Source organism: Natator depressus, chromosome 1, assembly GCF_965152275.1.
Source record: "Natator depressus isolate rNatDep1 chromosome 1, rNatDep2.hap1, whole genome shotgun sequence".
Lineage (NCBI taxonomy): Eukaryota > Metazoa > Chordata > Testudines > Cheloniidae > Natator > Natator depressus.
The window spans coordinates 275,268,682-275,285,026 of NC_134234.1; the positions used below are offsets into that span (position 1 = coordinate 275,268,682).

General features: G+C 43.8%; 1 protein-coding gene across 7 annotated transcripts in view; it reads left to right on the forward strand.

Moving 5' to 3' along the window:
* The window catches only part of PPFIA2 (PTPRF interacting protein alpha 2), a 617,960-nt gene that overhangs the window by 594,474 nt on the left and 7,141 nt on the right, over window positions 1-16,345 (forward strand). For all 7 annotated transcript variants that reach the window (XM_074941964.1, XM_074941966.1, XM_074941963.1 and 4 more), the window contains 4 exons: window positions 7,127-7,302; window positions 8,071-8,168; window positions 13,715-13,890; window positions 13,977-14,045. In XM_074941964.1, the coding sequence (XP_074798065.1) occupies window positions 7,127-7,302; window positions 8,071-8,168; window positions 13,715-13,890; window positions 13,977-14,045 (519 nt within the window). The remainder of the gene's footprint in view (window positions 1-7,126; window positions 7,303-8,070; window positions 8,169-13,714; window positions 13,891-13,976; window positions 14,046-16,345) is intronic.

The window sequence follows — 16,345 nt, forward strand, 5'->3', positions numbered from 1 at the left end:
GGCAGCTCTTCCAGCGCAGCTATACCGCCCCCGGCCCCAGCTCTGACCACCAGCGGGGATGTACAGACCCCAGACAGGTGATCCAGCTGCTTGGAAGGGCTGCTGGCTGTACAGTTGCACCACAGGAGCTGCCAGTGTGGGACCACCCATGCTCCTTTCGCCGCTGTGGTTCCCAGGAGCCTTGCAGTTCTAAAAATGTGTCTTTCTGGTACAACATACCAGCAATAAATATCATAATGGTATGGTGTACCTGACCGTACCTGCTTACTTTCACCACTGTACTTACAACACACCTGCTAATGCATCCCGAAGGATGTTCATTTTTTTCAACAGTGTTATACAGTTGACATAGTCAGTCTGTGATCCACTATAACCCAAGTTTCTTTTCTGCAGTACTTCTTCCTAGGCAGTTGTTTCCCATTTTGTATTTGTGCAATTGATTATTCCTTCCGAAGAGGGGTACTTTGTGTTTGTCCTTATTGAATTTCATTCTATTTACTTCAAATCATTTCTTCAGTTTGTCCAGATCATTTTGAATTCTAATCCTGTCCCCCAGCGTGCTTTCAATCCCTTCTAGCTTGGTATTGCCTGCCAGCTTTCTAAATGTACTCTCTCTACCATTATCCAAATCATTTATGAAGAGATTAAATAGAACTGGATCCACTTTTAGCTAACAGACCTCTTAAGACCTGGCTGCAGTATGCTTACCTGACTCCAAAGGGGGAAATCATCACACATACACACACACACTCACACAAAATAACAGGATTATTATTATTAGGAGGTTTGTTATTATTTAGTTGGGGATTGGTCCTGCTTTGAACAGGGGGTTGGACTAGATGACCGCCTGAGGTCCCTTCCAACCCTGATATTCTTTGATTCTATGATTAGAAAATGGAGAGACAATCCAAGGTAAAATGATATAAATCACAGATTTTAATCTACAAGCCGCCTTGCCTAGTTAGGGCACAAGCTTCAGAGAATCAAATATTTATATTCTTAGACTTCTGTGTCTGTCCAGCTGCTGTCAGGTCTCTCTCTCTCCCTTTTGGCATCCCTTTTTCTCTCAGCATCTGACACATCCCTTCATATATACCCAGTTCACTCTCATGATTAGGTGTCAGCCCCTGCATCATCATTTTAGCTATTATACCTATTAACTTTAGGGGGCAAACTGAAAAAATTAGTGGTACTCTTTCAAACTATACTTACAAACCAAGCTCTACTCACTTGATATGCCACAGATCTTCATAATATACTAGTCCTTCTCCTTTCATACCCAGAATGAGATAGTTGAGATAGTTCACAATAGCAATATTTTAATAATTATCATTTTGCATCTGCATAATCACCCTCTGTGGCAGGCATCAACTCACCGACACGGCGCCTCTTGCTGGTCATCTCAGGAATTAGCTCTTTCCAGCCCGTAGCGCCCTCTGCAGGCCAGAGTCTCACCCCCGCTGGCCCCCATGTCCCTCCCGGACCCCGGTGCCCTCCTTGCCAGGGTTCTGCCCCAGCAGTAACCCACAATCTGGGTCTCCCCTCCGAGGGGATCTCCCAACCCTCTACCCCAACCTTGCCTCTGTGGCCACTGCCAGTCACCATCTAGCCCCTGCTCCCTGGGGCGGACTGCAGCCTATGCACCACTCATCATCAGCAAGGGGGGTTGGACCAGCTGCCTCTGCCTATCTCTGGGCTGCCCCTCTGCAGCCCCAGTACCCTTTCATAGGACTTTAACTAAGCCTGCAGCCTGGGGTTTTGCTAGGCTGGAGCTCCCCAGCTCCCTCTGCCCTTCCGCAGCACTGCTCCACCCTAGGTACCCAGCTCAGCTCCCTGGCAGCCAGATCCTTCTCTCTCAAGAAGCTAAAGAGAGACCCTTGCTTCTGGCCCATAGCCCTCTTATAAGGGTCAGCTGGACCCTGATTAAACTGACGCTGATTACGCTTTCTCAATCAGCCTGCTTTTCCCATTTACAGCCCTCTCCCAGGCTGCTTTAACCCCTTCAGGGCAGGAGCGGAGTAGTCACCCTGCTACACCCTCATTGAAATTAATACCACAGTTCAGAGCTATTGTTCCAGGCTGGTTGCAGACTGGTTGCAAACGTTCATACATGATTTACACTTGGGTTACATTTTGCAGGTTTTCTTCATAAATGAAATATCTAGAGACTTTCTTAAAAGAAGCTGAGACTCTAGAGAACAAGATCGCAGCTCCAGGAAGCTGTGGGTATATTGGACTGCCACATATCCCCTCCCAAATTCAAACATGATCAGCAGCTTGTCAATGAGAATTGTTCATGTCTCTGCTCTATTGTTTAATATCCATTAATTGTTTTCCAATCAACTCCAGGTACTTAACACCTTGATAAAGGGTACTCTGGACACTTCCTAAATACTTACACCAGGCTACAAAATTTGTGGTTTACCATTAGCCTGACAAGCAATTGACTCAAGGTGAAAAAAAACTCTAGTGAGGACAAGCCCTTGATGTGCCCATAATTATATCTGTATACTGTGACGGGTTGGACCCCCCCTTCTGGGGTATCACCTGACGTGCTGGGGTCCCGCTGAGCCCGCCCATTCCACCAGGCTGGGCTCCCTCACCCTGTTCCGCTGTGCCAGGCCCTCAAGCCTTCTCCAGCACACACAGGTAGGGACACCCCCAGCTGCAAATGGTCACAGAGACACTGAGATCAGCTCTGTGTCAGAAGAATCAGCTCGGGGACCTCTCAAGTGCACACCTCCTTTGGGATACAAACCCAAAATGATATTGTCTTGTGCTGTATTGACATCTATATAGCCAAGCTCATAAATTCGCCCCCTCCCTCGAAGTGGAGGAAGATATGCACAGCTTTTTGCTCCCCCCAACCCCCGTTATGAGTTCCACAAACTGGGTTTTAGAAAACAAAAGCAAGTTTATTAACTACAAAAGGTAAATGTTAAGTGACTATAAGAGATAGCAAACAGAAAAAAGCAGATTACAGAGCAAATTAAAAAAACCACGCAAACTAGGCTGCAGACATTAAAGAAATTGGCTACAAATTGTAATTTCTCACCCTAAATGTTTCAAGCAGGTTGCAGAGATTTTTGAAGGTAAACTGCACTGCTTGCAGCTTAGATCTCCAGGAATTCCTCTTACAGGCTGATCTGTCTCACGTGGACTCAGTCCCCTGCCCTCCCAGCTTAGCCTTTGTTTCTTCAGGTGTTTTCAGCAGACTTCCTTCTTGGGCGGAGAGGCAGTGGAGAAGAGCCTAGATTAACTCCCTCCCCAGCCTTAAATAGGATTTACATATGGCAGGAATCTTTTGTTTCCTAGTCCACGCCCTCCCAGTGGAAAAATACCAGCTCAAGATGGGACCCTGTACCAGGTGACATGATCACATGACCTTGTAGTGTCAAAGTAGCATCCCAGGAAGCTTCTCAGGAAGGTCGGAGATTAGTATCTTCAAAGTTCTTTTGTCCTTCTTAATGTCCCATCCAGGCTGATTGCCTACTGTCTGGCAGGCATTCCCCCAAGTATACACACAGGTATATTGACTATGTAGCAATTACAACTAACTTCAGATACAGAAATGATACATGCATACAAATTGGATAATCACATTCAGTAAATCATAACCTTTCCAATGATACCGCACATTACCGATCTTGTATAAAATATATATAGTTATGCCATATTCATATCATAATTTCTGCGAAGAATATGGGGCATAATGTCACATATACAACTTGGTTAGGAAGTCTTTTTCCACGTGTGTAACTGTTCAAGTCCCCCTCTGTCTTCTTAACCCAAGGTTAGGTTAGCGTTCTCTCCCTATGCCAAAGGATTAGCTTCCTTGTTTTAAAATGTTTTTGAATTCTAATTAGGCTCTCACTGTCCTGAGTTCAAGTGTTAAACCAAATGTGATATTCAATAACTCCCACTTACTAATTAATTAAATACAGGGCTTTTTTCTTTGATGATAACTGACAGATGCTAATTCGACATTCCCTTCTCCCCCATCCCAAGGTTCATAGAATACACATACATTTTGATCCCATGCCACCACCTCTGGTTCACTCCTTTACATACAAGCCATTTGGGGGCAGCACAGAGCCTTTCCCCATGTCATGCAAGAGGTGCAAAGACAACACACAGCATGACTGCTCCCCCTGCTTGCCCACTCCCGCATAGAGTGGGGCAGAAGGCTTTGCATCAGACCTCTACACCAGAGGTGAACGTGCAGCTTCCCTGAGCAAGCTCAGCATGGATACGCCCTTCATTATATTTTACACTTGAAAGAGCAACCGCTTTACATTTACAGGAAATTCAATTAACTTTTTCCAAGGTAATGGTGTAAATAAAGCAGCTAGAGACAAAGGAAATGTTTCCATTTGATTCATGTGAATGTGTGGATTTCAGAGAAAAAAACTGTCCAACTATAAAGAGGTTGACAGCAAAGTACTGCTGTAGATGTCAGCAGCTAAGGGAAGACTATTTATATGGAAAGGTATACATATATATATACACACATACTGTGTAATAGCAAGAAGCACAGTGTTCCTACTGTATATCCATGTTTGTTTTTAGGTGTTTACTTTGTGCACATTAGACTCTTTTGAGAAACAAATATTGGTGTTTGAATATTCTTCACTTGAGTGAAGCTAAAATTGGGTTTCAAAGTTTACAACTACATTGCCCACTGAGCGAAACTGTAACGTCATATGGCTGTTCTACCAATTTGACAATAACATCAAAAGTTAAATCATCTTGATTGCTTGTGGTTTTTCTCAAGGATAAACAAGCCTGGCATTTTAAACTAAACAGTTGCATTGTTGTGCAAAAATTGCCATTTGAATGTGTAGCTCACAACTAGATGCCAAGCACATAGATAATGTAAGCAATGAAGTAAATCATTTCTACAGTTATATTTGTCAGAATCCAATTTTGTGCCACATAATTTTAATGTACATGAGTGTTAAACTTCTAAGTTGTATATTCATTACTAATTACGTTTATTGTGATTATCCATTACAGATATTTTATAAGCAGTACCAGACAGACTTTTTTTTTTATTTTCTTGCTGTGTATAGTTTCCAGTTCTGAAAACCAACACACTTTACAAAACAAGGGGAACACACACAAAAAGAAACAATATACCTGCATGCCTTTTGCAGACTAATCTTTATTTGGCTGTAAAAGACATGCAATTTTATCCGTTAATACATATGTAGGCATCATTTCTACCTCTAATAAAAATGAGCCAAAATATCATTTCAGTATTTGAAGGAACAGAGCTTTTAACACCTAATTCCTCTAATTCAGTTTTATCAATAGCCTTCTGTTAGTTATAACAATAATATTGCTAATAAAGAACAAGTGCAGGGAATTATTTTTTCCAAATTCTAGTTTCTTGTAGTAGGCTTCTGTAGGCCCATTTCCACTCTTCGCAACTCCAGATGATTGATTTATTATTTGTTTATATTGAAACAGTGACTAGTCACCCCAGTCAGGGATCACAGCCCTCTTTTGTTCTTCACTATATACACATAACTAAAAGACAGTTTCTGACCCAAAAAGTTTGTTACCATCTAAATATAAGACAAGAAACTATTGCACCACAAGCAATGGTCACAAAAATGTGTTTTATTATGAGACGTGAGAGATTCTAAAAAAATAATAAAATAAAAATGTCTTGCAATTTTTAGGTTAACTTCAGTGGGATTGCACAGAGCATTAGTGCAGGCAGAATCTCTCTCTTTCTAAAATATAGATTGTATACTTCAGATAAACCATACAAAAGTAATTCAATGTGTATTTACATTACAGTCTGTAATGGCGTTCACTCACCACTGTGGCACCTCCTGCTGGCTGTCCTGGGGATTAGCTCAGTTCGCTAGTGCACCCTCCTCTGGTGGTGCCTCCCCGCCACCACTCCTGCTCTAGGACCCACATCTCTCCAAGGACCACAGTGTCCTCATGGCCCCAGCATCCTCCTTGCTTCAGGGCCTCAGCCTGAAAACCCAGCAGCCAGCCAGGAGCCGTGTCTCGCTTCCCCGGTCCCTGCTAGCAGCACTGCTCTGTCCAGGGTCCTGGCAGTTCTCTCAGCCCTCCAGGGACACAGTCCTTCCTCCCTGAGCTCCCAGCAGAGAACTGCCTTCGTCTGTCCTGAAGCTCCCTTTTTATATAGGCCTGCTTGGCTGCCTCCTGCACAGCCTCCCGAGGGCTCTGTTAAACCCTTAGAGCCTAGTGTGGGGCAGGCACCCCATTACATACACACTTTTGTTTTCTACTAGAATTTCACAACACAGAAAGTATTCCTGGATTGTAGTGTTTTTTGGAATTCTCCAAAGATTGTTTTTTCTTTTTAGTCAAGGATTCACGTATTGATAGTCCCACAAGGTGCATTTCATTTGTGCTGGTCACACTTTAAAACATATTGTTAGTGCATTTGGCTACTTGCTGTTACTGGTGCTGGAAGCAGAGGCAGGCATGCAGGCTTGGCCAAGAACCATTTAAAAATAACCACTGGTTCAGAGGGACTACAAATGTATAATGCTAATTGCTTGTTGAAATAAGATATAGAAAGCTGTGGATTAAATCCTGGCCCCGCCGAAGCAACAACAAAACTTCCATTCACTTTAATGTGGCCTGGATTTCACCCTAAAGGTTTATTTTATCACTTGTGTTAATTCAGGGAAGGATTTTTAAAAGCACATAGGTGCATTAGGAGAACAAATCCCTTTGAAATTCAATAGGATTGTTCTCCTAACTCACTTAGGTGCTTGTAAAAAAATTTCCCTCAATCTAAGTGTCTGATTTTCTTGATTTTGCTATGATGTGAACTTTCAAATGCATTATTTCTTATTGCAATTAGAATTTCCATTTCGAAAAGGTGGTAGACATGATATTGATAGATCATATTTGTATTTAACAAAAATATTTTACGTATACAGAGAGCCAATAGTGTTTTAGTTACATATTTGAGGCCCAAATGGTAGTATTGTCAGAATTACTATGGAAAGCAGTGTGAATTTCCTAGACAGTGAACTCCTATTTGAAATGGCACAGCAGATGGATAGACTGCCTTCATTCTGGGGTATTGACACAAATAGGTTAAAATGTGAAGTCTCCTATTTTTCTATAGACCCTTGCTTATGGTGATATGAACCATGAATGGATTGGTAATGAATGGCTCCCCAGTCTGGGTTTACCTCAGTACCGAAGTTACTTTATGGAGTGCCTGGTAGACGCAAGGATGTTAGATCATCTGACGAAGAAAGATCTCCGCGTACATTTAAAAATGGTGGATAGCTTTCATCGGTATGTTTGTACAAAGGCTGCTCAAAATGAGCACGTGGATGTAATATTATGCTCAGTGCAGCATAAGCTAACAAAGCTTTAGTTTTAAGGTTGTTCCAACTTTAGACAACCACATGAAAATATAAACCATCAGCACCAATAAACTATGTGAAAATGAAAGAGGTTCCTTTTGACATAGTAACTGTAAGTGTGATTAGTTATGGAATGCAATTCCATGGTGCACAGAGTAGCCTTAATATATAAATGTAACTGTAACAATACATAAATTGTAAAAAAATATATTAAAAGGCACAGCATCAGAAGATGGTAGATAAGAAACATGATGATAAAGAAAATGTTTAAACTCCTTCAGATTACAGTGGAAAAAACAAGTGGGCAGTAGGTTCATCTACCAAAGGAGGCAGCCATTCCTGCAAGGATGCATTCTTTACTGTCTGATTTGACAATAAACACCTCTTCCTGCCTACATCCTGATTCAATAAAGCACTTAAGTTCACATAGTTTGTTGGCCTGTTTTGGATACATTTTTAACGTTAAATGTATTTCTGCTAGATAACTTAGTTAACCCCCATTCGTTTTTGTTTGTGCCCATTTCATTTTTTAGTCTGTTACGTTTTTTGGCTCTTTGCCCCTATGATTTGATACATGAGCATACTGAACTACCGTTTATGAAATGTAGTAAATACTTCAAATACATTCACATCCACAATGTTATTTTCTTTTAAATGTCTTATGTTAATCTGTAAATGTTTCTCTCTCAAATAATAGAACAAGTTTGCAGTACGGTATCATGTGCTTAAAGAGGCTGAATTACGACAGAAAAGAACTGGAAAGAAGAAGAGAAGTGAGTCAGCATGAAATAAAAGGTAAGTTTCAGGGAATGGGTATTGTGATTTTTTTTTCTTTGTGAGACTTCAAACTATAGGCTTCAATTCAACAAAGGATTTAAGCATGTGCTTAACTTTAAGAATAAATTTGAGTCCATGCCTATTCAGCAAAGCACTTAAGCATTTGCTTACAGTTAAGCACATGCTTGAGTACTTTGTTGAACTGAAGCCTATACTCTGAAGTCTCATTCCTGAATGGTTGTTGCAAGTATATGTTGGTGTGTTTGTGTTTGGCCAAATTGGATTGTAAGCTCTTTGGGGCATGCAGCAGAGTGGCGACTCAACCCTGCGGCGCCACCTGCTGGTCATCTTGGGAAATAGCTCACCAGCTGTCGGAGCGTTCTCTGCAGGCCGCTGGTCCCTGTGTCCCTCCCGGACCCCGGTGCCCCTTTCCTCAGGGTTCTGCCCCGTTGCAGTGCCCCGCAGTCTCGCTGGGTCTCCCCTCCCCGGGGAACCCCCAACTCCCTATCCCCACCTTGCCTCAGTATATGACTACTGCCAGTCACCATCTAGCCCCTGTTCCCTGGGGCGGACTGCAGTATAATTGCCACTCATCAGCAGCAAGGAGGGTTTGGACCTGCTGCCTCCGCCTACCCTTGGGCTGCCCCCTGCAATCCCAGTACCTGTTTGGCCTTATACTAGGCCTGCAGCCTGGGGGGGTTCCAGGCCGGAGCTCCCCAGCTCCTCTGGTCTTCCCCCAGCCCTGCTCCGGTCTAGGTACCCTACTCAGCTCACAGCAGGCAGGTCCCTCCCTCTTAAAAGGCTAGAGAGAGAGAGTCTCTATGCCCCTGGCCTACTGCCCTCTTATAAGGGCCAGCTGGGCCCTGATTGGGGCGTGGCCCCAGCTGTGCCTTTTTCCCCATGGGCTGCTTGCCCCAGCCACAGCCATCCCCTGGGCTGTTTTTAAGCCCTTCAGGGCAGGAGCGGGTGACCACCCGGCTACAGGGCAGGGACTGTGGGCCAGATCCCACTACAGTCCCTTTGCACCAGTCTGCCAATAGAAACTGGCCATAAAACTGGAAAGTCCAACTGCCTGAGAATGTCACCAGTGCTGGTCAATGGGAGCTGTTGGGTGCAGCACGTTTGAAAATCTGGCCAATACCTAAGCATGAATTTAGGAGCCTAACTTCAGCCTTTAGAAAATCATTGCTTTTGTTTCCTAATTTTAAAGCAGCTCATATTTAAATAAAATTATATGGATGGATTTCCATCAAGTCAGGTCTTTAAGATCTGAAAAGGCAACTGTTTCAGTTTACAACTTGCCGTTTCACTTTGTGTCAGGCCTTGACCCATAATGTTAGTTCCCAAAGAACAAGGTTTATTGTATGACGTAATAGCTAGTTAAACAGATTTTCCTACATAAGGCTTCCTATACAGCATGCAAGCTCAAGGTATAGGTCTTGCACTTAAGAGTGAGGCTTTCTTTCCTGTTATCAGAAGTGAATCCTTTGATTCCTTTAAGCATTGGCTAGTACTAAAGGAAACTAGAACATTTTCAGTTAACTCTTTTCAAGTGCAACTTTCTTTGGAAGAATTGACAACACAAGAACTAGTGGGACAGAATTAATTGTAATATCTGAATCTGTGCTCGCCTCAGCAGAGATGGTGGCATACTCTAGTGCAAAAGACTTACATTGGTGACGAGGACTTACGGTCAAATTCCCTGCTGTGCCCAGTATTTGCTGGGTGTACCTGGAGAAGCACATGAAGTAACTGGTTACTGGTGCTGGTTCTGTGCTAGTCCTGACCCCATCATAGGTTACAGCAGTCTCAGGCTGTTCCAATCTGTGCTGATTGGACATGCTCCCCAATGGAATGTTTTACAGCCAGGGATGGCTGGAACACTGTATTTCAGTCACTCCCCCATCCAAACCCTGGAATGCTCCCTGTGGCAGAGACTGCAGGATGGGTAGTGAGGGGAAAAAATGGTTACTAACCTTTCTGTAACTTGCTCTTCGAGGTGTGTTGCATATTTCCATTCCAGTGTAGGTGTGCACGCCTACCGGAATTTTTTCCCCTAGTGGTATCCGTTTTGTCAGCTCCAATACCCTCTGGTGCCACGTGCTCATAGCACCAGTATAAAGGGCCCTGCCGATGCTGCTCCCCTTCTGTTTCTTCTTACTAACTGCCTCCGATAAGAGGGGATGGAGGGTGGGTTTTGGAATGGACATATGCAACACATCTTGAAGGAAAACAGTTACAGAGAGGTTAGTAACTGTTTTTTCTTCTCTGAGTGCTTGCACATGTCCAGTCCAATGTAGGTGACTAACAAGTAGTTGTACAGGAAGTGGGTTCGGAGTTCAAGCACAGGCTGGCTGCAAGACTGTGTAGCCAAAGTTGGCATCGTCTCTAGCCTGTTGGGTGATGACACAGTGTGTTGAGAACATGTGCACCAACGACCAGGTTGCTGCTCTGCAGATATCCTGAATAGCAATTTGCGCTAGGAAGGTGGCTGATGAGGCCTGAGATGTTGTACAATGAGCAGTCAGATTAGCTGGGGGGTGAGATGCCCATGAGTTCATAGCATGAAGTCAACCAGGATGAAATTCTCCAAGCAGAGGTAGGTAGGTAGGTCCTTCATTCTCTCCACTACCGCTATGAACGGCTAAGTAGCTCTGCAGAATGATATGATCCTTTATATGTAGAAAGCCAGGGCCTGTCTAACATCCAGTGTAGGCACTGTTCCTCTCTGTTTGCATGTGGTTTAGGATAGATTACTGGCAGGAAGATTGCTTGCCTGCAGTGGAATTGTGAGATCACCTTTGGGAGGAACAATGGGTGTGGGCACAGCTGGACATTATCCTTGAAGAAGACCACATATGGTGGCTCCAATGTGAGGGCGTGGATCTCTGAAACTCTTCTGGTTGAAGTGATGGCCACTAAGAAGACCACTTTCCAGAAGAGGTGTAACAACAAGCACATTGCTAGCAGCTCAAACGGTGGACCCATAAGCTTTGACAAGACAAGATTCAGATCCCAGGGAGGAACGGGTTCTCTGACCTGGGAATACACCCTCTCCAGGCCTTTGAGAAAACTGATCACCATCTTGTGTGAAAAAACAGATTGGTTGTCAACCTTGGGAGGGAAAGTTGAGATGGCCGCTAGGTGAACCGGGACTGAAGAGGGGGCCAGACCTCGTTGTTTCAGCAGAAGAAGGTACGCAGGGAAGACTGTGTACGTGGAATTCCCCATTGGGAGGACCAGATGGAGAACCACTTCCATTTTGCAAGGTAGGTGGCCCTGGTGGAGGACTTTCTACTGCCCAGTAGGACTCTATGGACCTGCTCCAAGCAAGTTGCTTCTCAGGATTCAGCCTTGAGCTTCCAGGCTGACAGATTAAAAGAACTGAGGTTCAGGTGGAGCAGCCAACCATGGTCTCAGGAGTCTGGGTGTACCGGAAGCCATAGTGGGGCCTCCACCAAAAGGCTTAAGAGGTTGGTGAACCAGTGTTGCCTGGGCCACAACAAGGCTATGAGAATGACCCACTCTCAGTCCCGCTTGATCTTCATCAGAACCTTGTGAATCAGTCATGCAGGAGGAAATGTATACTACAGGTAATTTGTCCAAGACAACAGAAATGCATCTGTGCAAGACCCCAGGCTGGACCCTCACAGGGAGCAGAACTGATGGCATTTCCTGTTGTTGCGGGTAGCAAACAGGTCTATAAGGGGAGTCCCCCACCGTTGGAAGATATCCCTTGCAATGTCTGGTTGAAGGGACCACTCATGGTGAGAGGAGAAAGACCTGCTGAGGTGATCTGCCAGCTGGTTTTGCATTCCTGGAAGGTAGTACACTTCTAGACTGATGGAATGAGCAATGGCGAGCTCCCATAGTCAGATTGCTTCCAGACTCGGGGGTAGAACACTCACTGCCCTGTCTGTTCATGTAGAATATGGCCGTCTTATTGTCTGAGAACCAAAACAATCTTGTTTGTAATAGCAGGTAGAAATGCCTGTCAGGATAGGCAGACTGTCCTGAGCTCTGGAGGGAAGGCTCTTCTTGGGACCAGAGGCCTGAGGGCCCCTCGGTGGACTCCCCAGCCAAGGGCTGATGAATCAGATACTAGAGACATCAACAGTTTTGGATGCCTCTGCGCTTCATTAGTGGGGTCATCCACCTCCCAGTGCCAGGGCATGCCTTGGTCACTGGGCTTCACGCCCTGCACTTCCTGTGGTAAGTCTATGCTTTTGAATGACCCGCACTTGAGTTGTCTCAAATGACTGGGGGAATCGCAAGGAAAGACCATTGCCAAATCTGCAGGGACTTCAAACACCGCACCAAAAAGGACCGCAAAGCAAGACTGAAGGTCTTCCTCATGGAGGCAGCCTTAAGACCTACCTCAGAGCCACAACTGGACTCAACATCGAGCATCTCAGCCTAGTTATTAAAAAACTACCCACCAACTACCAAATTACAGTAACTAAAGAAGTAGAAAAGCCACTAGTAGAAAACTGCCTGAGCAATGAGGCGTTCCAGCAACCTTCACAGGCGGTAAGAAGGAACTGAAGGGAAGCGGGGTCAGCAGGGCTCTTTATACCAGTGCTATGGGCATGCGGCACCGGAGAGCACTGGAGCCAACCCAACAGATACCACTGGGGAAAAAATTCCAGAAATTGTGCTTGGGGCACGCACACACCTTCATGGGAAGGTGCAAGCACTCAAAGAACAATTACACTGGCCTAAACCAGCGGAGGATCCCTCCTCACAGAAGAATTCCAGACTAGCAGTTTTCCAGCCTCCTTGTGCTGGTGGTGCAACAAACAGAGGCAGGAGCCAGGGGGGGAATCTGGTCTTTTTGCTTTCCATTTAAATTAACTTTATTGCTGTTTGATGACTTCATTGGCTCATGGTTATCTACACCTGAGACTTAAGATGTAAAGGAGATCATTAAAAAGCAGTCTTTGATTTGTGTTTGATTAGAGATGCAAAACATCACACATGCAAGTAAAATAATAAATATTAAGAATGTGGGACAAATAATGTGGAGGGTTTTTTTGACTCAGTCCTCAAATAAAACCTCTTCTCTCTTTTACTTGTCCATAGCTTTCTAATTAGCACAGATCTTAATGGATCAGCTTTCAGAAGCGAGAAGAGCTGGTTACTAAAAATGTCAACACAAGCCTCTGGCCCATTAGAAAACTATAGATTTTGACCTCTATGTACAGGTCTCACTCTAAAAATGGTCACTCCACCTTCCCTTGAGGTTGAACCTCAGGGGACTGATTTTATTTCTCCCAGGAATCTGTAAAATCTTTTCTCAAAATTGTAAAGCCCTTTGCTGACACTACTGTGTTTGCTGAGGGTTGTCATGTGGTATGTTTAAACAAGTGGGAATGGAGACACCAGTAATCAACTTTCCAGACTCTGTATCAACGATGAAACCACTGAGGTTATTTTAATCATGTTTTAGTATTCCTTGTATGAAAAGTGGTGTGGTAGGTTAACTACCATATATCTACATGTATCTGTATGCTTATGAAAGTTCAATTAACAGTAAGCTGACACTATATTATGTGTGTTTGTAGATGTATTGGTCTGGAGCAATGAGCGAGTCATACGCTGGATACAGGCTATTGGACTACGAGAATATGCAAATAACGTCTTAGAAAGTGGTGTACATGGGTCACTTATAGCCCTGGATGAAAACTTTGATTACAGCAGTTTAGCTTTATTATTACAGATTCCAACACAAAACACCCAGGCAAGTCCTTTCCTGACTTTTACCTTTTCTGGATTTTATTTTTGCTCATTTTCAATTATTTTAATTATTTAATTTGCTATATATAGGCCCGGCAAATCCTTGAGAGAGAATACAACAATCTTTTAGCCCTAGGAACTGAGAGACGACTTGATGAAGTAAGTAATTTAATTTATGTCTTTAAAAAATTGAAAGCCACACACTAAGTTCAGGAGGACACGGCCACACACAATTAAAAGAATGTTATTAAGGCTACGAAGTCAAACAGTCAAAAATTAGGAAATGCCAGAATTAAGGTTGCCTGTGCAACCTTCCTGCTGCCCATTGTGTATATGCATTATGATAGTTAATTAGATGACCACATAACTATATTTTCCCCACAGGACTCCTGCCTCAGGCTGTACAATGCTCAGAGAATGAGGCAACAGTTCAATATTTCTTTTCATCATCAGTGAGGGCATTGTCCCATACTTAGACTGCACACCATCCAAATCCTGCATTAAACAGGCAATTATTAAGTTCCTTATAGGCTTTTCCTATGGCACTTGTCACCAGAGTAGGAGTGTACCTCACACACACACTAATGAATGTATCTTCACCATGGTCCTGTAAGATAGGGAGGCTTTTTTAAAGATGGAGCTGTAAGAAACAGAGAGATTCAGGTCTTAACGTTTCCTTCACCTTTCTTTCTTGTACTAGCAGAGAAAGGCTAAGATGACGCAATTAGAAGGGCAAAGGGAGCTGGAGCCCCCATGTAAGAGGCAAATAATTGAGTGGAGTGGGTCGGCCAGGAGTTATAGGGCCCTACCAAATTCACAGTCCATTTTGGTCAATTTCACAGTCATAAGATTTTTAAAACTGTAAATTTCAGGGTTTTAGATATTTAAATCTGAAATTCCATGGTGGTGTAGCTGTGGGGGGTCCTGACCCAAAAGGTGCCGGGGTGCTCACAAGGCTATTGTCAGGGAGTCATGGTATTGCCACCCTCACTCCTGCGCTGCTGCTGGTGGCAGCATTGCCATCAGAGCTGGGATCCCAGCCAGCAGCCACAGAGCTTCCTGCAGCCAGGAGAGGTTCCTGGAGGCAGGTCTGATCTGACCCCAAGAGTGGCCCGTGCAGGGAAAGAGGAAGGCCTGTACTTCCCCAGCCTGTCCAGGACTAGCAGCCGGAGTCCGGCACACAATAGGAACCCCAAGCTGGGGCATCCCCAGCCCTGACCCTCCCCAGCTCCAGGCCCAGCACTCAAGAGTTAAAGGGCCCTTGGGTTGGCTCTGTGTGTGTGTGTGTGAGGGGTGACCACGGCACCCCCTTGACTATGTGATCCTGGGCAGTCACCCATTTGCCCACCCATAAGGCCAGCCCTGCCCCCCCAAAAAGCGATGACCATGCCACCTTCACTTCTGCGCTGCTGCTGGTGGCAGTGCTGCCTTCAGAGCTGTGCTCCTGGGCCCACAGTCGCCGCTCTCCAACTACCCAGCTCTGTGAAATCTGGTCTCCCCTACAGTAGCCAGATTTCACAGTCCCTGACATGTTTTTCATGACCATGAATTTGGTTGGGCCCTAGTTATATACCATCTCTGACTGACAGCTCTTTGCCTCCTGATCAGGGAAGACAAAACTCCACTTGATAGACTAAAAGGAGGAGGATGTATGAAAAATACTTTCAGAACCATACTTTGTTCCTTAAAGCAAGTTGTGAGAAAATACTGATAGTTGAACTGGTTTAGAACTGGATTTCACTATTCATTTTTTACCCAGTATTAATCTATTCAAGAACCACTTACTGAAATTTGATAAGTCGTTTATAAATTGCTGACTTAATATAGCTCCCTCTAGCTTTGGTACACATATTGGTACACATATGTTGTTTTCATTAATATTAATGCAAATTAGCACAGATACACTAAGAGAAGAACCCACACTATTAGTTTTTTCTTTTATCAGACTCAGTATTTCTAGCAAGGATTTTCTGCATGTGGTTACAAACACATGGTACAAATTTTCACATAAACTGAAATTATTTAAAAATAAATTCCAGTATATGACAGGTGACTGGAATTTATGTTGAAAAATAAATTTCATGTCTGATTTCACTGTTTAGGAGTTTGGAGTTACATATATATAACTGACCACAGAAGAACTGAATGATTGGATTTAAAAGCTATCTTTTATTCCTCCTCATCTGATTAATCTATTACTTTATTTCCTGCTTTTGAATTCAATAGAGAGCCTAGGTGGAGATACTTTATCCCTCCTTGATTTTTCAGAATGTTCTACATCAGCAGACAACAAAAAGAACTGACAGTGTATCATGCAAAAGATTCAAGAAAAAACCCTCTAATCCAGTATTTCCAAGTTTCTAAAGCAGTTGCTTTTATAAGAATGTCTCTCATACACTTTCTTCTTATTGGATGACATGAAACATGTAGTAATCTATTTTCTAGAAAATAAACTTAAC